Source organism: Choristoneura fumiferana, chromosome 19 (assembly GCF_025370935.1).
Source record: "Choristoneura fumiferana chromosome 19, NRCan_CFum_1, whole genome shotgun sequence".
Classification (NCBI taxonomy): Eukaryota; Metazoa; Arthropoda; class Insecta; order Lepidoptera; family Tortricidae; genus Choristoneura; species Choristoneura fumiferana.
This window is the reverse complement of record NC_133490.1, coordinates 12,241,834-12,265,706: the sequence shown is the minus strand read 5'-3', so window position 1 is coordinate 12,265,706 and position 23,873 is coordinate 12,241,834. Positions and strand designations below refer to the sequence as shown.

At 40.5% G+C, this 23,873-nt stretch overlaps 1 protein-coding gene across 1 annotated transcript in view; it reads right to left on the bottom strand.

Moving 5' to 3' along the window:
* LOC141438636 (dual serine/threonine and tyrosine protein kinase-like) overlaps positions 1-22,768 on the bottom strand; it is a 41,998-nt gene extending 19,230 nt beyond the window's left edge. Inside the window, exons 1-15 of the mRNA XM_074102500.1 lie at positions 22,729-22,768; positions 21,922-22,111; positions 19,912-20,021; positions 17,938-18,041; positions 15,506-15,619; positions 14,311-14,427; positions 13,409-13,523; positions 12,167-12,348; positions 10,462-10,600; positions 9,603-9,690; positions 7,701-7,868; positions 6,833-6,962; positions 3,716-3,834; positions 2,927-3,018; positions 1,898-2,030 (exon numbers count right to left, since the gene is read on the bottom strand). Of these exons, the coding sequence (XP_073958601.1) occupies positions 1,898-2,030; positions 2,927-3,018; positions 3,716-3,834; positions 6,833-6,962; positions 7,701-7,868; positions 9,603-9,690; positions 10,462-10,600; positions 12,167-12,348; positions 13,409-13,523; positions 14,311-14,427; positions 15,506-15,619; positions 17,938-18,041; positions 19,912-20,021; positions 21,922-22,111; positions 22,729-22,768 (1,841 nt within the window). The remainder of the gene's footprint in view (positions 1-1,897; positions 2,031-2,926; positions 3,019-3,715; positions 3,835-6,832; positions 6,963-7,700; positions 7,869-9,602; positions 9,691-10,461; positions 10,601-12,166; positions 12,349-13,408; positions 13,524-14,310; positions 14,428-15,505; positions 15,620-17,937; positions 18,042-19,911; positions 20,022-21,921; positions 22,112-22,728) is intronic.
* Between the last annotated feature and the right edge of the window lie 1,105 nt (positions 22,769-23,873).

Genomic DNA, 23,873 nt, shown 5'->3' with positions numbered 1-23,873 from the left:
GTCTACAATTTGTATGCCTAGCGACGCAATATAGAGCAACAACTCTTTTTTAACACCCCATATACTCTGTACTGTAATTACCTGTCTTGAACAAATAAATGATTTTGTATATGTATCCATCTGCCACGTAAAATTGAACAATGAGTGATTTGCTCATCCGCGACCTTTTTTTTTAGGTTCATAGTAAGGCCTGATTCAATAAATTAAATACCACACAAGCCTAACGCATATATACATTTGCATCGACTAACCTGCAGATATTACTAAAAAATATTGACCATAGAAGTCAGTTTTGAACATTAAACTACTGTGAAACTCACTCACGTTCAATGAAATGGAACCGGGTAGCTCACGTCTTAAACCTTATTCTGTACTGTTTCACCAGCCCTAGACTCTTACAGCCTTATTAATAAACGTGGAGTAGAGTAGGTTTAACTTTAATTCGAGGTTGAACTTGAGATTAGTAAAAGTCAGTATTAATAAACAAGAAGTAAGGAAAGAGTAAGCTAATCCAGGCTTAGTCTCGGACTAAAACTTAATCCTTGGTGATGCCTAGTTTAACGATGGAGTAATATTGGAGTAACCTAACTTTTCTGTTTCGATTGATGGTTGTAGTTTGCCTGTGGATTTATTTGAAATTTATTGTAGTAAATTTATTTACCTAACTACTATTTTTGCATGCATATAGCATAGTATAGCATGGATTATTATGCCGATGATTTGCATGTCGTGCAAGAGCTTGAAGAACTCGAGGAATTAGAACAGGAGGTGGTTAGGCATGTAAAATTATACAAAGTCCGCAAAAATCCTTTCGAGCTTAAAACTAAATACACACGAATTTAAAACTAAATACCGATTTAGTCGTGATACTGCCAATTTCATAGTTGATATGGTGAAAAATGAGTTAGCAGGTGATGCGATAGGTGGTCACATACCGCCTCATATCAAAGTCTTAACTGCCATAAGAGTCTGGGGCCGTGATACTTCGTTTTTACTAAATTATTTTAACGTGTATTTACTTAACATGCGATCTTTATTCAACAGTTTCAGTTTCATTCAGTATTATTCCCGTAATAACAAACAATGATGTTGAAGTGACTGTAGGGCTACTACTAAACTCGAAAATCGAAGTTCGTATCATACCGTCCCTCTCGCTCTCGTATTAAATAGTATAAGTGTCAGAGGGACCGCACGACACGAACTTCAAGTTTCGAGTTTCGTAGTAGCCCTGCTGTTTTCAAAAGGCTGACAATCTATGCTGACAATGCAAATATACAGTCATGTTCTGGTGGCTAGCGTCGGAACTAATTACCGCTACACTTACACTATTGTGACTATAACAAGAGTGAGCGAGATACATTACAAAACAGCGCCATGCTCGGCCGCATGTTATAATTGGTTACTTTCTACTTCGGATGTGGGTTCATACCACAGATTAAAGACATTTCTTGTTTTTTTTCTATTTTTCATTCCTCGTTCATTCAATGACTCATTCTTTTATTTTTTCTCACGCTGGGTTGCCATTGTTTACGTCATAGTCTAGGTTTAAGAAATGTTTAACTAATACCTCGCTAGTCCATGTTTATTAATACAAATTTTAAAACTGACTTAATACTTATTTAGTCAAGGAGTAACTAGTCCAAGTGTAATTTCGGATTAAATTCGAATTAGGTGTTTTTTATTAATAAGGCTGTTAAAGTCGAGTTTAGACTTGCAAGAAAAATCGTGCAAGTTGCATTACATTGCGGGGCCGTAAGCCGTAAAGCCAACGAGTTTGTAGTGGTAATTTTTCTTGCAAGTCTAAACTCGGCTTAAGCATGACTCGTACCAACTAATCTATTCCACAGATCGCGCCCGGCTCGCTACATCGTTAAACGCCATCTACCGGCCGGCTCACCTGGTATAGAAGAACTCCATCGCCAGCTCTTTGTAGTGTCTCTCGTCGGCTGGCAGCACCGACTTGACGGCCACGGGAGTGTGGCCGCCCCACGAGCCGCGCGCGAGGTACACCACCCCGTACTGGCCGCGCCCTGGGGGAACAATCTCCAGCTTGTACAGAGGCCAAAATTAGATTCAATCAACTTTTCAGTGTACTCGTAGCTTGTTGCCATGGTAACGTCTCCTGAGTTACTTATTAAAAGTATCATTGTATGGGGTAAAAATCCATTGAAAGTTAGTTTCCTATGCATGCTAATACCTAAATAGTATACATTGTAAACATTTCTAACAAAGTCTATCACTGATATCGAAAATACAAACTGAGACATGGATGCACAGAAAAACCAGAAAAAGAAACCAGCGCTGTGAATCGAACCCAGGTCCTCAGCATTCCGTGCTGCGTGCTATAATCCCTACACCACCGCTGGACAGGAGTCTAGACACAAATTTCTCCTATGCACACATATCTCAGGTTGCTTTTTCCTACTACCCTACTTAAGCAGCAGCACTAGTGACATCTATGTTAGCTCTCATCGAGGGACGTCAACACTCTTTCGGAACTAACCGCTCACCCAGACTAGAGATGTCGCTACTAAGCAATCAAATTATGATTGGTTTTTTGTCACTGCAGAGCTACGGGACAGTGTAACAACACTAATACGTTGATTGACCCATTTCTATGGAGCCGTCACTCTGTTCCCTGTAGGATTAAGGGACTGCCTGGTAATTAATTATATCTTCGAATGAAGCGAGTCATATAATAATGATAGAACTTCACTTGTGAAGCCCGTTTAATCACATATTATAACAAATATTACAAAAATATTAAACATCTAGCTGCAAATCATTCATCATTTCACTCAAATAACCGCAGAAAATGATAGTGTAAACGGAAACAATTTTGTCATTAAATTTTTATCAATTAAACGAGCCATCTGTCGAAGTTAATGGAAGTAAAAAAAGAACAGTATATAAATGGATGGCTTACCGATTTCTCGCCCTAATTCTGGGGTCCCGTACATCAACAGGTCGCACATCGAGGTACTTTCGAGACAGAGCCGGGCAAACGACGGGGCATACCTGAAACAATTTTTACACAGCAGAATATCAGCGTTTTGCTCCTATGCTAAATTTAGAGTACTGAGTCATTAACTGAATCAACTGTCATTAAACCGATACTGATGTACGGTTGCGAAGCTTGGACGCTACGGAGACGCTAACGGAGAATTCTACAGAAGATTCTGGGGTGGACTCAGAGAGAAAGCAGAAGAAGTAAGGTAAGAAACAATAGAAATCGAAGACCTCGTATCTGAGCCCAGTTTTATAGAGACCAAAGCGTCCAGACTCGTGGAATGGCTTGGGAGAGGATCGAGCCGTGAAGAGAGCGTAATAGGGACGCCCCAGTGGACGTAGGTTGGTCGTCCCAGGTACCGCTGGAGGGACGAGGTCCTGAGAGAACTTTTGGATCTCGGAGTCGAAGGCTGGCAACAGCTAGCCCAAGGTCGTGATTTGATGGCGTGGTTTGTTGTTAGTAAGTAATTAAATGTATCTGTGTTCAATTGTGTGCTGTGCTGGCAGTACCAAATAAAACGTTTTATCTATCTATCATTTTATACTGGCTACTATACCACATAATTTCATTTGGACCGCTATGATCCTCAAGGAATATGTCTGCCTTAAATCTCTAGCGCCAGTGGCTTTGGCTGCGACTTTTCTGTCAGTCAGTCAGTCAGAAACATCATTATTTTCCAGATAAGTAAAATAAAGCTGGACATACTTTTTCCTGATGGCCAGTTTGACGTCTTCTGTGTGATGCAGCCGATTCGTGAGTGCTGTCTCCAGCGACGTCAGCGCTGATTGGTACCGCTCGTGGGCTACAGTCAGTCTTTCCAAAATCTGGACACATAAAAACAAAAGTTGACTTCTGAACTTATACTTCCAGGCGGGGGAGCGTCTTCACCCTTGTGTAGTTAGTGTTCCGATGGCCCGCACGAAGCGGTTTGCTTCATCTTTCATAATGCGAACTGCTAAGGAATGGAATTCGCTCCCGTCGTCTGTATTCCCGGATATAATCTAGGGCTCTTCAAGGCTAGAGTGAATAGGCTGTTACTGAACCAGTGAGTTACACCTTTGGCCTCATCTGCACTTAACATCAGGTAAGATAGGGATCAAGTAAGTTATGTAAAGATATATATATATTTTTTTACTTTGGCGCCTGAATCTATCGATCTCCTGTAACCAGGTAACACTGTACCACCTTGTGGGAGCCAAGCCACTCTACTTTTTCAGAAGTTAGAAATGTTCTGGTACCATCAGCCAATTATGTGGTCTACCACCCTAAAGTTGATAATCGTCTGCATGTCATAAAACAATAATGCCAATTACGTGTCTGTCAACTTGAAAGTTGGACTTGAGCGACATGTTCATTTGATAGGAACTTGTTTAAAAATTGATAGACCACTTATTTGTCTGATGGTACCACAGATATAGATTACACTAGATAACGCAAACACCTCAATCTGTATGAAAACCAACCGTGTCACTTTTTTATATCTAATGTGACGTCTCAAGAGCGAATCAGCGATGTGAATTCCCCGATGTCCGCGCAAAATCGATTCAAATGCGCCGCCCGCCCGCGCCGTGGGGCTCGAGTCAGTCACTGGTCATATTAGTCAGTTAGCGGTCAGTCATTATATGGGGCCAACCCCGACGTTTGGCCAGGGTTCGGACACGCGAAGTAGATGCATTTGCGTAATCTAGTGTAATCTATATCTGTGGATGGTACCTACATTATGACTTCACTCGAGAACAAACCAGCCTCAACTTATCAGCCCAATCCATCAGTTTTTCACTCAATGTCACCCCGGACTAATGACGCTAAGGCTGCTTTTCAACAAGAGATGTGTGAGGATGCGTTGCGAGGAATATGTTGTTCACGAGCCAATAGAAACGCTTCGTTTATTTCCATTAGAGCTGTGCTGCATGAGGATACAGTACCCGGCCATAAAGATCGCACATCGGTCTTTGGAAAGAGACTCGGTTAATTTCGGCTTCGTAGTGTTGTCACACACTACTTATGTGACGTTTGTCAGTCGTTTTACAGGTGCAATAGAGTACGGACGCATTTAGGTGAAAATATATAATAAAGTGTTGTTGAAACCCCCCAAAACTTTAAGTTGTACGACGGCATCTTTAGGAAAAAGAGGGAACTATCCTTTTTGTAGTAGTTGCAACAACTCTCTATAGATATTCGAAGTTTACATGTCATTAATTTGACGTAAACTAATTAAGTCCACAAAGGTGCAGTATTTATTTGATATAAAACGTCACTTAAACACCATGATTGATGGACGGTGGCCAGCTTTGATGAACCATACTACTAGATTCAAGATCCCATACAAAATCAAAGCGAAAAAGTGGCCGTGTTGCTTATGTCATAGACAGTCTTATACTTATAGCTATATATCTGTTTTACCTTCTAAATTAATTTAAAATATATACCTTAAGTCTAAGCAACAAAGATTCAAATAATAGTAATTGTATATAATACTTACGACGTATCGTCATAAGACAAGCAAAAACGTTCGATTAACAAAAGAACATTCATCTTTCAAAAAGATGTCATTCTATTTTAGGAACAGGGTAATAATGGAGTCGCAATTATTATAAGACAGACAGTTTTTTATTTCACAGAAATGTAACACAAAAAATTACATATACAAATATTGTCATGAAACGAAATGTTCTTATAGATACTTAACTGAATTAAGTTAACTAATTGGAAAATGGGTGATTGACAACACTTCAAAAACCTGCTTTCAAATTAAAAACACCATATTCAAATCGGTTCACCCGTTTAAGAGCTACGTACGGTGTCACAGACAGACACACAGACACACATTGCGGTCAAACTTATAACACCCCCTTTTTGCGTCAGGGGTTAAAAAGACAACATAAATGTTTTACCAGATTTGACGTCATCGATTCGGTTAATTCTCATACCGCTGCTTGCACTGTATTTTGTTTCACGAGAATCTGCAATTAACGGCAATATTATAAATATCATACGGCTTGAACTTGAAGCTTTACGTCTTATTTAATAATATAGCTTCACTTCACCTCGCCACACTTAATCTTATATTATTTTAAACATTTATGTAACTTTACCTGCAATTTTGGAATCGCCATTTTCCGTAATCTACGCCTTTGGCTATTTCCAACTATGTCAAATTTGTCAAAATGAATCGAACATACAGTCGAATTTTTGTGCGGTCTGTAAAGTTCTTCTTCTCTTTCTCTCGCGACAATAGATGTCCATTCCGCACAGCGAAAAGGATCACTAGGAAATCTACAAAAAAAATAAAAAATAAAATTAAAATGAGAACTACTCTACGAATTTTTTGTTCCAGAAACACCGATTATTGGCAAGATGGTTGGCCAAACAATAAATTATTGATTTTTAAATGTAAACTGCCAATTTTTACGTACTTTAAATAAAATACTGACTTGTACTTACCTAAAGAAGGATATTCCTTCAGAAACCCTAGTGTTACGGTGGCTGTTTCCGCAATTTATAAATGAACATTGTGGCATTTTAACACGTCCGCACTTTGGCTCTGGTTGACGCGTACTGTCAGAAATAAGAGCACAAATTTATTTTGTGCTCTTATTTCTCTGGCCGTTTTCAGAGCTGTGACCTTGAATCTAGTAGTATGGTTCATCAAAGGTAGCCAGTGTTCGGAAATCGTCGTGAACAGCCAATTGTCTTTTTCCGAAGATCGATGTGCAATCATTATCGCCGAGTACTGTAGTTAAATGAAGTTTATATTGGTTCATGAAAACTTATTCTGTAATGTAATGGCGCAGCCCTCGCGTCGTGGCACTGGCACCCCACCTGCGCGCACATGAGGCGGGCGAGGCGCGCGCCGCTCAGCGAGTGTTGCGTGTGTAGCGCGGTCTGCCGGCGCCACACCGGGCTCATCACGCAGCACGCCCCGTCGTCCTCGCCGCCCACTATCCGCAGCCTGCAAACGATCAACTCTTTGAGAATAAGATGAGCGCACGATAAATGTCGAGACATATGTATCCGAGACGTGGTGCTTCACTATCCTTACCAAATACGCTCAGAGTTGCTCAGCGAGCTATGAAGAGAGCTATGCTTGGGTTTTCTCTACGGGATCGGATCAGAAATGAGGAGATACGTAGAAGAACAAGGGTCACCGACATAGCCAAGCGAACAGATGGTCGCGGGGGCCCAAAGGTTCTCGAGTGGAGACCGCGGATCGGCAAGCGCAGCGTAGGCCGTCCACCAACGAAATGGATGGATGACCTGGTTAAAGCCGCGGGTTCACGGTGGATGCAGGCCGCTGCCCACCAAAGCGACTGGAGGTCTGTGGGGGAGGCCTATGTCCAGCAGTAGACATCCTACGGCTGAGATGATGATGATGACAATAAATTTACTATTAGGCGAGAGGAAACAAACGAACAGTCACAACTTCATTATTTTTAATAAGATGATTAAATTTAACAAATAAAGCTAATCGCGAAACCAGTCCTAATCGAATACGTCCATCCTACACCAAGCGCCCCAGAGGAATGGTCATTCGGAATAAGCTCCAGCGCTCACAACGGAACGGCTCCTGCCAGCTGGACTCGGCCCGTCCAGGCGTCTGCTCTATACGCTTAGTGGAACGAGGCTAGTGTGTAAGACAACCGTCTCCCACACACCACACTCCGCCCAGCACCCAACCGTCTGTTGTAACCTGTGGAACAGCCTCCTGGCGGCCTCCAGCAGCGTCCTGAGCGTGGAGAAGGACGCGCACGGCTGCAGGTCGACCTGGCGCGCCACCGACAGCAGCTCGCGCATGGCGCCGCTGGCCGGACGTCCGCCCAGCTCCGCGCGGCAGCTCGACTCCAGCCCGTCCAGACATCTGACATAAACACAGAGGAGACAAACGGGTTAATATTCGCGCGTTTTTTTGTCTAAGATGATGGTCAGGGTTAAAGTTTTAAATAAAAACAGTGTGTCAGTATGTGGGACGTGGTTACTCGGGATCGTGCCGATAGGAATTGAGGATTGATTCCTTTTTCGTCGTATTCCTGATTGGACATATTTCGTTTTCAACATATTCTGCTTTCGACACATTTTATTAAATAAATATTATGCTATGAAATACTTGTTGTTACTTTGCTTGCGTGATAAAATAAAATAATATTTTTTAGTAAAATATTTTATTTAAATCAATTAAAATAAAAGACAAAAATCAAACAGTACCTACACTGATTACTTAAATTAAAATCAAAAACCAAAATTCATATGCTTTAGCGTTTCCTTCTTGCATGCTATTTATTGTATAACTACTTTAAATGTATGTCTTGCAAATAAATAATAACGATACCTAGGATTGATTTCATTTGTTGTATATAATAATTTATGCCGAAAACAGAATACGTCCAAACAGGAAAGTGCCGAAAGAAGAATATGCCCAACCAGGAATACGACGAAAAGGAATCAATCGATTTGAGGAGTGCGGTATCTATCTGACGCACGATCGATCCGGATATGCTATATGCCATTTCTCGACTTATTTCCCTTAAAGACAGCAGCGCTACTACGACACCCGAAACTCGAAGTTCGTGTCGTGCGGTCCCTCTGACACTTATACTATTTAATACGAGAGCGAGAGAGAGACGGTAACATACGAACTTCGAGTTTCGGAGTAGGCCTTCAGTACCGACGCTTAATGTTGATCAAAACTCTTGCGATTCATCCTTGCGATCTCAAGATCAGGGTATATCAAGATCAGATTTTATTTTAAACTAGCTTTTACCCGCGGTTTTTCTCGAATAGAACTGTACAAAGTTTTATGCTTCTGGACTGTGATTATTCCCGATTATGTGGAACTATTGGAATAAAAGCTACCAATATAAGTAATTAACGGCGATTTAAAAATGCGGAAGTGCGATAAATAGTTACTACAGAATCCACTATAGAGAGACAGAAGAACATTTATTTACACATATTCGATACACAGAAAAATATAAGATTGAATAGCATAAACTGATCCCCACTCTGCATAATTTTGCGGCAAACCGCAACGCTGTTTTTCGGTTAAAGATCCCACGTAAACGTGTTTGTATCATAATATATATATATATTTATTTATTTATAATTTCACAAAACTTAAATCTATCTTTACAGGTAAAATATGCCCGATGCGATAGACAAGTCAGATAATCTTGAAATAGTTTAATCAATAAAATGTCTTTAAAAATAATAATTTAACAGTAATAAAATTAATAAATCATTAAACAAAATATATAAAAACATTAATTTAAACCATGACAATTAAAATAAGCTATTTACAATAGTAAATAATAACTTGTTAAAATCATAATTAAAATAAGTCAAGTAATAATATTTTCAAAATTTTCAAAATTACATGCAACATAATAAAACAGTAGCCCTTGCGAAGTCATTCAGGGAGCACGTAAATATGTCCAAATGTTGCGCAACTGTATTAATAGTGCGAATAGCCCTCGACAACAGTTGGTGCGCGCGGCGGGCACCGCCAGCAGCGCCACACATAATACATATACACATAATCATTCATTCATACAGTTGTCACGATGGATTAATAGAGCTGCGTCATTATAAGACTCACCTTTGGAGGGTGCCGAAGTAAGTATCTTTGAGGCAGTCCACAAATGTGACCAGTTTTAGGCTAATTTTTCGACTGAGCTTGGACAATACTGTAAACGAAACGACAAACGTTAAAATACAATTGGCGAAAATGGCTTAAAAACAGAAAAAGTAATTTATTCAATAGATTTGCTTTTCGGAGATCCACATCAATGAGCTCAACAATTAATTTGCGACCTAAAGCTCAAAGTCGCGAGTGAGAAAAGTTATTTTGTTATAGTGCAGAAAAAGTGACCTGAGAAGCTTTATGCTCGCCCACAGTCATTAATTTAGACTGGTTTTGATTGCATCTGATAGCATGGTGAACGTTGCGTTGCTCTGATGATGAATTCTGGTTGAGTTCAAAACGCGTCAACGTAGCGTGGTGATGGTAACAGTTGGGTTTCTGTAATGTGTGTTCTTACAACGTGGAGGCGGAAGGCTGTATGAATACACATTTGTTGCATATACGAGGTAATCACCCAAAGGAAGTGGAAGTGGGCTGGATATGCCGCAGGAGTGATGGAAGATGGGGGAAGGCCGTGATGGAGTGGAGACCCAGAACCGGGCGGAGAAACGTTGGAAGACAGATGAGGTGGACCGACGACCTGGTCAAAGTGGGGGGAAGGTGCTGGATGAGGAGAGCACTGGACCGAGATGAGTGGCGAGCAATGCAGGATGCCTACACTCAGCATTGGGTGGCTATGGGCTGAAGAAGAAGAGAGTAAGGTCACGGGTGAGCAAAGCTATTGTTAATACTTTACTAATTTTACTAACTTTAATTTTTTAAATAGAAGCTAGTAAAAAGAGTGGTCTGGTGGGCAGTGGGCCACGTCACTCACCGGTCCTCTGCACGTCGAGCGAGGCCTGTTTGACCGACATGTAGTCCCCCGTGGTGCACATGGAGCTGTCGCTGAGAGACATCGAGAACATCTCCGACTCGTTCGCGATCGGGATGTGCTCCGCCGAAGACTGGACTGGCTGAGTGGGTGATGACAACTATTAAAGTCTTCATGTATTAAGCAGTTAACCTTATTATACAAAAAAAAACCGGCCAAGAGCGTGTCGGACACGTCCAAAATAGGGTTCCGTAGCCATTACGAAAAAATTGAGTTTTTTTTTTTCTAAGGATTTCGTATTTTATACGGAATCTTCCAAGTTTAGGTATATTTTATACCTTAGGCTGCTGACTGACTCATAAACTACTAATAATTCTCAAGCAAACTTAGCCGTTACAGTTTTCCTTGAAAGTTTGATATATTTACTACCATCATGAATTTATTCAAATTTTTCCACCCACCGGTTTAGATTTTAGAGGGGGGCGCTCGATTTTAATAAAAATTTGCACTTTAAAGTTGAATATTTCGCAAAAATATCAATGAATCGAAAAATCGTCTGAGCAAACCCCTAATGGTTTCAAAAGGCCTATCCAACGATACCCCATACTATAGGGTTGGATGAGAAAAAAAATCACCCACACTACGTCTATGGGAGGTACCCTAAAAAAATTTTTTTACTTTTTTATTGTACCATTTTGTCGGCATAGTTTACATATATATCCGTGCAAAATTACAGCTTCCTAGCATTGATAGTCTCTGAGCAAAGCCGCGGACGTAAGGAGAGACAGACAGACATGGCGAAACTATAAGGGTTCCGTTTTTGCCATTTTGGCTCCATAACCCTAAAAATGGGCTAGATTCCAAAATTAATCTTTTTAGTCCATCAGTTGGATTATCATAAAACATTGGGCAAGTATTTTTATTCTTTTGTCATTTAAACGGAAAATTATGAAAATATAGCCAATTAAGGTTCCATGGGACGTCACGCCGTGTGACACTTGTAACGTCAAGGCGCGGCCACATGCAGTCGCTCGAGGCTCGTTTGCAGCGTCAAATATGGTCACGTGACATATAGCGATAAAGCTGAAAATGTTGAGGTTTATCGCTGGAAAAAACCTTCAATTTCAGAAAAAAACGCAGTTTTTTTTCATTCACTCCAATTACTTTTTCATCACACTTGCTCGTAAACAGTGTCGTAACATGCGGGCTACTTTGGTTGCAACTCCCCAAATAAAACCCTCGACCTTAATGTGCTTGTCATGAAACCCGTGGTCGGTAAATGAGTCATTGCCCGTACTAATTTTCTTGTCAAGAGCGCAGTCAGCGGTATCGGCAACTTTTGCAAAAAATATTAGTTACACATATACAATTTTATTCACAAATGTGATGCAAAACATTGTATGTCGCACGGGCGGTACTAGAATTACGAACATCGACTCATTAAAGCCCCTCAGTCTTCGACTTCGGGCTTCTAATAGACTCTCGTTCGTAATTCCTTATTTACCGCCCTTAAGCGACACAAAGTACCACTGCCACGACTGCCACTAAAGGAGGTTAAGAAATAAGCTTCCAAGACCAAGATCATTCCTGCAAGCAGCCATCTTGACGCTGCTGCTCGACGCGGCGACTTGACGCTACTTTTTTATGTCGCATATTTATTTCATTACCTCGTTTATGGCACCAACGGCAGCGAGTGTTGTATACAAACCTCTCTATAGCTCCGGCTGAGCCCCAAGCTCTCGCTGTTGATGATATCGTAGTCATCAAAGCTGTAGCAGTCGTACGACACGGCCTCTTCGCCGTCGGACGGCTGGTCGGGCGCCGGCCGGCACGACTGGTAGAACGTCGAGTTGGAGATCACGGAGCGATGGTCCTGATGCCACGGCAGGTCTGGGGGGAGGGGGCATTCACTGGTAACTGCGGCACATTCATTTATTTCATTTGGTAGAATTACATATTGAAAACAACACAACAAATGACTCTCGCCTTGAGTGGTTGATACTCATCGGCAGCTGTGATCATTTTAAGTAAGTAAATCTTCCATCAGATGACCTGCTAGCTCGTTTGCTTTCCTCTCATAATAAAAAAAAATACAGTGAAAAAAACCGGCGAAGAGCGTGTCAAACACGTCCATGATAGGGTTCCGTACTTGTTACGAAAAAATCAAGTCATATTTTTCTAAGGAGTTTGTATTTTGTACGAAATTCTCCAAGTAATTATATTTTACAAGGAAGGCATCTATTTACTCTTAAACTACTAATGATTCTCAAGCAAATTTAGCCGTAATAGTTTTCCTTGTCAATTTGTATGTAGATATGTGTGCAAAGGAGAAATTCGTGTCTGTACTCCCGTCCAGTAGTAGTATAGGGGTATGGCACGCAGCACGGAATGCTGAGGACCTGGTTTCGATTCCCAGCGCTGGTCTCTTTTCTGGTTTTTTTCTGTTGCATCCATGTCTCAGTTTGTATTTTCGATAAAATTTAGCTTTCAGGCGAGGGGATGCCTGATTTTAACAAAAAAATTGCACTTTTATTTTTATTATTTCATAAGCGAATTAGTGTATTCGAAAATCGTCTTCATAACCCTAATGATTTTAAAATACACATCTAACGAAACCCCACACAATTAGGTTAAACGGAAAAAAATCACCTCCACTTTACGTCTACATATTTTTCCTACGTTTCACTTTACCACTTTGTCGGCATAATTGTTACATATACCCATGAAAAATGGCAGCTTACTAGCATTAATAGTATCTAAGCAAAGTCGCGGATGGACAGACGGACAGAGATAAACATAGCGAAACATTGGGTTCCGTTTTTAGGGTTCCGGAGCCAAAATGGCAAAAACGGAACCCTTATAGTTTTACATTTTGGCAGTTTGCATGTATTTTATATGCAAATAAATGATTATGATTATAAAAACCACAACACAAGGCTATGGCACTAACCGTCCACACTCCAGTCCATGTTGTTGAGCTCGTCTTTGATCTCCTCCAGCACGTCTTGCATCAGCTGCACAAGTTCCTGCTTCTTGTCGCCCGAAGAGAACTTCTTGTAGATTGTCTGCCAACAACAGTTCATGTATGCCATCAACCACATGGAATATCACTTCACAGAGAAACCTACGGGTTAGTGTCTCGTCTAAAAAACAGCCGATCTAAGTAGCAACTGTTCTAAAAAGCAAGTGGTCTAAAAAGTTCCCCGAATCTCTAACCAGTTGATTTGTAACCACTTGCATGACCATTCGCTACTTAGACCAGTTGCTTATTGCTTATTGGAACACTAGCTACTTAGACGAGTTGCTTCTTAGACCACTTGATACTTAGACCAGTTGCTTCTTAGACAACTTTCTACTTAGACCAGTTGCTTCTTAGACAACTTGCCACTTAGACCAGTTGCTTCTTAGACCACTTGCTACTTAGACCAGTTGCTTCTTAGACCCCTTGCTATTTAGACCAGTGGCTTTACGGACGTGATACTAACCCAAATAGATAATAAGGAGAGTAATAAATAGGTAAAAAATTATGGTGAAAGTGACTATATCCCATAAGGTAAGCCGTGGTGGCAGAGTGGTTTGACCTATGGCCTCTCAAGCAGAGGATCGTGGGTTCAAACCTCGGCTCGCACCTCTGAGTTTTTAGAAATTCATGTGTGGAATTACATTTGAAATTTACCACGAGCTTTACGGTGAAGGAAAACATCGTGAGGAAACCTGCACAAACCTGCGAAGCAAGTCAATGGTGTATGTGAAGTTCCCAATCCGCACTGGGCCCGCGTGGGAACTACTGCCTAAGCCCTCTCATTCTGAGGGGAGGCCTGTGTTTTTTTTTAATGTGAAACTAGAAAATACCTCAAACAGCTGCCTTTCCTGCGTGGCCACGTACTGGATCTTCTTGGGCACGACCTGCAACTCCCGCGCAAGTTCAAACGACGCCAAGATCAACTGCTGCACCAGTTTCACGTGGATCTGAAACAAAACAATCATTATAAAGCCGAGTTTACACTTGCAAGAAAAATCGTGCAAGTTGCATTACATTGCGGCGCTCGGTTGACCACTACAAACTTGTAGTACGATTTTTCTTGCAATTCTAAACTCAGTTTAAATATAACGTCAAAGGGAAACCACCACACTGATATCCCAAGACAGGTCGTTAATCGCTATCCCGCGGGAACAATGCAATTTTCCGGGATAAAAAATATCCAATGTCCTTCTCGGAGATTAAATTATTTGTCTACAGAATTTCATCTAAACCGGTTCAGCGGTTCAGACGTGATGAGTGAGTAACAAACAAACAGAGATATTAACTTTCGCATTTATAATATTAGTGTTTTTTATAAAATATTATGCAAGAACGGCTATTTTGTACATAAAACTACCGGAGACTCACTCATATTAGATATATTGACCCGGAATCGAGTTCACAATGCGCGTTACAGCAGCCGCCGAGTCGCGTTGCTCCTAAGAGGAAGGGCTACGGATTAGCCCGAAACATGTCGAGCTAAACTCGATTTAAGACGTGAGTTATCCGGGTCAATATATTTAATACGAACGGCTATCACCAAGTGACAAGTGACATTGCATTCGGTCAATGAGGGCTATCGTTTTTTGTCTCACTAGATGGCGCACTGTTGCGTGAGGTTTTTAAGTATGGCTTTCAAAGTCTGTTATTACGGGCGTGAAAACAAAGTTTAGATTAAAATCATATTTAATACACCTTAAAACCGTGCCATAAAAATATCGAGCAACCACAGTGTTGCGTAGTCCCCGTTTTGTTCGGAAAAAAGAGAGGACAAAGGTTTCCGAAAGACAAAACTGTCTCAAAACACAGACATTCATTGCCCCGGAACGCATATTTGCCATAATTAATTTCAGATATTGCAGAATATTCACAAAATTATTCTAATTATAAATAAACCCGCGTAGCTCACCCAAAAACTATGAGATTTGACATTTCGGTGACCTCACGCTACACTAGCGCCTCTAGTGGCGAATTCATACGCGATAGCCCTCATTGATTGATGCCAACTGTTCGCAACAGCTATACCTCGCTGAGCCTGGTGCAGTTTTCTAGCAAGTAGTCCTGTAGACAGTCGCTGGCGAACTTCACGACGCTGCTCGTGAACGCCGGCCGCGCCGTCACCACGCGGTCGCCTTCACCCTTCCAAACAAAACACAAAGTTTCATCATCATCTTCATCATGTCAGCCGAAAGACGTCCACTGCTGGACATAGGCCTCCCCCAAGGCTCTCCACTCAGACCGGTCTTGTGCGTTCCACATCCACCGCGATCCCGCGATCTTAACCAGGTCGTCGCTCCATCTTGTTGGAGGCCTACCGACAGCTCGTCTCCCGGTCCGCGGGCGCCATTCGAGAACCTTCTGACCCCATCGGCCATCAGTTCTGTGAGCAATGTGCCCCGCCCACTGCCACTTTAGTTTCGCAATTCTTCGGGCTATGTCGGTAACCTTAGTTCTACTGCGCACACAAAACACAAACACAAAGTTTTAATACAATGCAATGCATATGAGAGCCATTGCTCGTGACTTACCGTGGAATAGATCGTAGATAGATAAAAACTACCCTATGTCCCCGGGACTCAAACTATCTGTATAGGTGTCGGCGGCCGATCGTCAAATCAGCCAGATCACGAAATTCCTAGGCATATCATGAAATGTCACTATTTCATAATATGCCTGAAAGTTAGCCAGGCATATCACGATGTGCCTGAAAAACAATACGGCAGGTCGATTAGAGCAACGCATTCGTCGATATTCCGGTATAAAGATACCGGGCACATCGTGATATGCCGAAAAAAGGAAAAATTTAGGTACGGCGAGCGAAGCGAGGAGTAACTGGCCAAATCATGAAATGGCAGCGTTTCATGATCTGCCTTATCGTCACTAGGCAAATCGTTAAACGGCGAGTTTTGAACGATATGGCGGATGTCCCTTAGCCAATTCATGAAATGGCGCCATTTCACGATATGCCTAGGAATTTAATGATCTGGCGGATTTTACGATCGGCCGCCGACATGGGTACCGAATTTCATATAAATCGGCTCAGCGGTTTAGACGTGATTGAGTAACAAACATCGAAACATCTTCAGAAACTTTCATATTTATAATATTGGTAGGATTAATAGTGGGATAAAAAAAAGATTAATAGGTACAGATCTTATAAATAATGCTTCTCTATTGTATTTTGTCGGATTAGTTCGAATGTTTTGTTAATTAGGTTCAGTAAACTTTAGTAAGCTAGTTGAGAAATCAATATGAATAAAAGAAAAAGAAAAGAAAGAAAAAACATTTATTCGTGACATTTACAAAGCAGAAAAAAAAGAAACACGGAAATCGAGACAAATTTTGTAACGAAATGGTCCTCAGCATGATGCCAACCTTGCGGCCGACGCGAATACGAATTTATCCGACAAAACGCAATGGTAAAACGTTACTCCCTTAACTGTCACACTGTGATTCGTTGGGAATATTTTTGCTAAAAAAATCCCAACAAGTCACCCTGTTACTAGATAGGACAGTTTTTAATGTTTGTTCCCAACGAGTCATACCCTTAACTGTCACACTAAAAAAATACCTAACATCGAAGGCTATGGCGGGAGCTACGGTCCGCTTAACTCCTGCCTTAGCCTTCTAAACCTAACCTATCCGAGTCGCTTCTGCTCCGAACCGTCTTGCTCGCTCGCTTCGCTCGCTCGCACAAATCATAAGTGTGACTGGTTAGGATTTTTTAGTAAAAATATTCCCAACGAGTCACAGTGTGACAGTTAACAGCCTTATTCATAAAAAGTTAGAGCCTCCTTGAAGGCCCGATGCTAAAAAACATGATTCATAAACGTCAGTTAGCGCTAATCAGTCGATCAAGGCTCAGCTAAAGTTAGAGGACCGTAGACCCTCCTATATCTCCCTGCTAAGTCACAAAATGGCCGCCACAAGTTTGAACAGCTGACTTTGACAAGAGCAAAAAACCATACCGAAGACATTTTTAGTGAAGGGAGGGTTACGCAAAGATTAAAAAAAAAACAGGAAAATTTATTTTCAGGAATTTGTATTTAAAAATCCTCTAAATTAGGTATTTATTACTACTACTTTACTAACAATAAATATAAAAAAAATTAGGATGATTAACATAATTACGGCTTTTTGCACTAAGGTACAACATAAACATGCGGATCGGAAATGGCGGGAAAACAAACAGACCGATCAAACCTCAATTAAGGATTTTTTATGAATAAGGCAGTAAGGGTGTGACTCGTTGGGAACAAACATTAAAAACTGTCCTATCTAGTAACAGTGTGACTTGTTGGGATTTTTTTAGCAAAAATATTCCCAACGAGTCAAAGTGTGACAGTTAAGCGTGTGACTCGGCGGGAACCAACCATTTAATACATCTGTAAAGTCATGTATGTTTTGAGTGCACGCCACTGCACACGGCTGGTGTATTTACTATTTAGCAACCCTACCTTGCGCGGGGAATCAGCGGGCTGGCTGTCTCCTGGCCGAAGCAACTGTACATCATCAGCTATCATCCACTGACTCTTCGTCAAGTGCTTCGGAAGCGGGTTGACTGAGCAAAAAAAAACTCATGATAATTATAATATAGTGTTTATGCAACTGTTACGTAACGGGGACCTTAAAACAAAAGTGTGGTTTTAAAAGGATCGCATTGAGTGTTTTAAGGCCTAATTACGTACAGTTGCATACGATATTTTATCTACACACATATTATAAGTGCTTTAAGATGGATTCAGAAACCGATGACAAATGACCTGCATTGCATTACTGACTTGTTCTACCAGTGAAATATCCATAAATGTGTTAAACTAATGTAATTAATCTATCTATTCTTGTATATATGTGGGATCGTGTGAAGGAAACAAACTTTTAAACCGAGAAGTAAAAAAAGTTTATTAAAAAAAACTAAATGGAATACGTTAAAATGACAAAGAGCAGAAAACACAACTAGCACGTAGGCTCACCCGATCAAAACTCAAATCTTTTTTACTCATTCGCTCGTCTCATTCACTCCACATTAGTCTTCAGTCATTCGGTCGCTCGTTTACATCAAATCATTCTAACATTAATCCACCCTCATTCCCACATATATATATAAATAAATTTCGGGCATCTCGAAAACGGCTCCAACGATTTCGATGAAATATGGTATGTAGGGGTTTTTTCGGGGATGAAAAATCGATCTAACTTGGTCTTATCTCTGGGAAAACGATTGTTACCGAGTTTTAGCCCGAACAAAGCTCGGTCGCCCAGGTACTAAATAAATTAAAACAGATAAAGGAATTACTTTTTATAAACTTTAAACAATAACACAGTAAAAAATAAAATAACAAACAAAATGGCAACTGTAATGGCGGCAAGACAAATCTCTGACACGAATGTTTTTTTTAAAGCATTTATTTAACTTGCAATGTATGTATGTTTATTAATGTTTAATGTATGTATCTATAGATGTATTTTGCAAGTTAAATTTGACACACTTCTAGTAGTCGGATTGTCTTGAAATTTGGCATACTTATGTAAATTGCGTGACAATAAAACAATCTGGTAGTCGCATCCTGGTAGTCCGGCCAGGATCGTCTCCGCAGGACGGGACTCTTCAACAGTTAATGGCATCTACCTACTTGAAATTTTGTATGCTAATGTAGTTTGGGTGACAATGCAAGTACAGTCAACAAAAAGTAGTCAGAAAAAAAGCTTGTATTAATATAATGAAATTTATACCAATTTATTTCAAGATTCAGATAAATCAGTAAAGTCCTTATTCTTGTTTGTTCTCGGGTCTTGGATGTTTAATATGTATTTAAGTATGTATTTATCTATATAAGTATGTCTATCCGTTGCCTAGTATCCATAGCTTTGCTTAGTTTGGGACTAGGTCAATTGGTGTCAACTGTCAATAAATGTCCCATAATATTACTATTACTTTATTTACCCCGCCTCGCTCCGCTCAGCTGTTTCCACCAGAGATGTGCTGTGCGAGGATAGATAAATGAAGCGTTTCTATTGGTCCATAAAAAACAAAGTTACGCATATTTTTGATTGAAATGCAGCGTAAAAACGTAGCCTATGTGTCAATTCACATACAAACTTCATCCAAATCCTTCGCATTTATAATTGTAAAATTGGGTGCCCGAAATGGGAGATCGGTTGGTTTTTTGGCCCTTTTACTCCGAAGCCGATTGCAATGGAACAGTGTCAAACAAACTTAAAAACCTTATTTATATTGATGCGCGATACTAGCGCCACCACATTTTGTGTTTTATTTTGTAACTGCTGAGCTGAGGTTCATGAATGTCAACGGGCGTCGATCATTTTGATTAATTAGCAAGCTATCTAGTTCAGCAGATGAACTATAGATGGCGCTGTATCGGACAATAATATTAGTAGGATTAATGATATACATAATTCAGGATACTCACACATGGTCTCCCACTGGTCCAGCAATTCATTCATGAACGCGACCCGCTCCTCGCTCAGTCTTCTATCGTCTATCGACAGCCTTTTGCTTGTCGGAGACTCGCTTGAGTGTCTGTAATTAAACATAAAAATAAATCCAGTTAAAAACATTAAATTTAAATATATATACATATTATATATATATATATATATATATACAGGGTGGATTTCGACGAGGGACCTTTGCGGAGATATTGCATCGTTTGAGTGATACACAGTCGATTTATAATGTTTAGATACTTAAACAAAGTAAAAAAAAAAAAATACAAAATTCACTCATTTTTAACTATGGTGATAACCCTATATTGCATTTGCACATAACGGCAAGATGGCTAGATTAAGGAATCGCCGTCGGGAAAACTCGGGATATTACGTTTATTTCTGAGAGTTGTTGTCATCGTACTGATGTAAAAATGACACATAAAATATAATAATAAAAAAAATAAAAGTTGCAGCGATGGGCCCAAATTACTACCCATTGGGTTCCGTCGGATGGCCATCGTAATAGAGGCAGACCGAAGAGATGGCGAGATGACTTAGACGCATATCAAATAGAATGGCAGGAGCATGCTCTCGATAGGGACGAGTGGCGGAAAGAATGGGAGGCCTTTGCCCAGCAGTGGGACACTTTAACAGGCTAATAAAATAAAATAAAATAAAGTTGCTAATTTAAAGTTCAACAGTCGGGACCCCTTATCAAGATTTTTTGAGCTGGTTACGATTTAAATAGGTCCCGACTGTTGAACTTCAAAATAGATACTTGACAAAGTTCTAGACCACTAGATTTATTTTCTTCCTTTTAGTTTTTAAGGCAGTCGGTTTTTTGATTTTTTAAATGACTTTTTTTTATAATTTTTGATTATTTCTGTGAAAATGGTAGATTAAAGGTATTATAGCCCATATGTATTTAGAATGGGCTAATTATTAGCTTTCATTTGATACCCATATTATAACAATACATTTTTTTATTCCTCCGCCTAATTTTTTTTTTCGCAGACACCATATTGAAATATTATATACCCTGTGTCACTCCGACAGTTAGGACAAATCCAATGATACCTCATATGTTAAATCCGTCCGGCCGTTTAGGCTGCAGCGAGAACCAAAAAAATGGACAAACATATACCCACATACGCTCGAAAAACATAACCTTCCTTCGGGCAGTCGGGTAAAAAGAGTAAGAAAACACCCTTTACCCACGTTATCATCGTCACAAAAATTAGCTCTGTGCCGGTATTAGTTACGTCAAGCGTTCGCGCGAGCAGTGCGGCGTCTGGCAGCAGCCGCATTATAGAATCGCTATCCCGCGGGAACTGGCAGTCTGGCAAAAAAGAGTAGAAATTAACAAGTGGCAACACTGTAGCGTCCTTCCTTTTTTTGCTCCCTGGTTTGAAAGGGACACTACAGTGTTGCTACTTTTTAATTTGTACTCTTTTTTGCCAGATTATATGCAATTTTCCGGGATAAAAACCAACCTATGTCCTTCGCCAGGACTTAAAGTATCTGTAAACCAAATTTCATTTAAACCGGTTTAGCGGTTTAGACGTGAAGAGATAACAAAACAAAGAAATAACCTAACCATAAAAAATACATTTTTAATACAAGCTTTTTTGCTGACTGTACCTACTTTTTGTTGACTGTACTTGCATTGTCACCTAATGTATTCGCATACCAAATTTCAAGTCGATGCATTAACCGTTGAAGAGTTCCGTCCTGCGGAGACGATCCAGGCTGCCTGGATTATTGTATTGTCACGCGATTTACAGAAGTATTCCAAAAAAGTCAATCTGACTACTGGAAGTTAATCAAATTTGACTTGCAAGATTTGATTACAGACAGACAGACAGACAACGGGACAGGTGAAACTAAATAAAAACTTGTAAGAAAACAGACTTACAAAAAGTCGCATTTACAATATTATGGAGGAAAGTGTCTGTTTATATGTATAGTGCTCCTCTTTCCTCCAGGCTCACCTCAGCACCCCTTCCAGCAGCTCCTGATCAGACTCCGGCAGGTCCTCGGTGCAGTAGCGGCGGTCCTCGGTGGACTCGGTCGCGTCACTGCACAGCTGGATGCGGCTGGTAGACTTACTGTCAGCGAACAGACGAACATAACCTGGCCGGTTGGATTGATCTCTTTGATCTGGTGAAGGTCTAGGCAGTTCTGCAAAAGGGAAAATTTAGACAGTTACTCAGCGTCATTAAGTTCACAATGAGGGCTATCGCGTATGAATTCACCACTAGAGGCGCTAGTGTAGCGTGAGGTCTCCGAAATGTCAAATCTCATAGTTTTTGGGTGAGCTACGCGGGTTTATTTATAATTAGAATAATTTTGTGATTATTTTGCAATTTCTGAAATTATTATGGCAAATATGCGTTCCGGTGCAATGAATGTCTGTGTGTTGAGACAGTTTTGTCTTTCGGAAACCTTTGTCCTCCCTTTTTCCAAACAAAACGGGACTATGCAACACTGTGGCATGCTCAATATTTTTATGTTACGGTTTAAAAGTGTATTAAATAATGATTTTAATCTAAATTTTGTTTTCACGCCCGTAATAACAGACTTTGAAAGCCATACTTAAAAACCTCACGCAACAGTGCGCCATCTAGTGAGACAAAAAACGATAGCCTTCATCCGCACTGGGCCCGCGTAGGAACTACGGCCCAAGAAGGACCCTGTCCCTGCAGAGGGACGTAATATAGGCAGAGATGTGATGTGATTTATCACTATTGTATAATTTATCATAATTTCACAGATCAAAAAATATCGGTTACTATTACGTAACAGGGGGCACACACATGCGGGCAAACATTCGTACATTGTACAAATGAAATGGTTTTTGCTCTGTTCGTTTTAGTTATCAACTTATCATAGTAAATAACCAACGTTGATAATTGTCTATTACTAGTTATTTACAAAAACTCTTAATAATACCAACACCACATAAGCATTTCTCAACTGGCGATCCAAGCTCATAGTTCGTGCGCTTTGTACGTCAAACACCGACTTATATCGTTCGAAAATGTCGTCCTTTTTGATTCACGCGAATGTGAATCACCTAGCTTTATCCTAGGTCGATCTTAGACTATATCTGGCCGTCATCGGCTCGCTGCGAGCACAGCACTTTCCTTTCGCGAACTACGTATACAGCTCGCTGGTGAGTACCGGCTTTATATTGTAACTAGCTTATGCCCACGATATCGTCTGCGCTAATTTAGGTTATCGCGCGGGCGCCCTTACCAGATAAAAGGTATCCAATGTTGATCCTATGGGGTTCCTATCTCTGTACCGAATGTCATCAAAATCGGTTCAGTGGTTTCGACGTGAAAGCGTAACAGACAGACAGACAGACACAGTTACTTTCGCATTTATAATCTTAGCAGGGATTGCTGTACAAACCTCCGCGTAAACACGAAGTCATCGCCATCAGCAACTTTCCACTCCCTCTCCACGGTCTTCTCACTCTTACTTTCACTAGTCTTCGACTGGACATGTTAAACATAGTTCCAAAAATCCTCTTCACTCCTCGAACACACCATTTGATCACTAGCTATGTTATCACTGAACACATTTTACCTATCCTATCTATAGCGTACATGTATATGGGGTTAAAAATCTTTAATATCAAGTCTCTCTTCGCGTATAAGTCGGAATGTTTCTTGTTTCAGCTTGATGAGGGTGGTGTTGTCCCTTCTATGTCTGGCGGGACGATTATTTTTAGACCGTCTTTTAGGATTGGAAGGTTCAGTTCGACTTCTAGTATGTGGAGAAGTCCGTTTGTTCTTGACGGATGAGATCCTGAAAATCATATAAGTTTTCTGTTAAAATTTTCATTTTTAATATAGTTTTTTGCTGACTGTACTTTTTGTTGACTACTTGCATTGTCATCTAAACTGCATATCCCGTACCAAATTTCAAGTCGGTA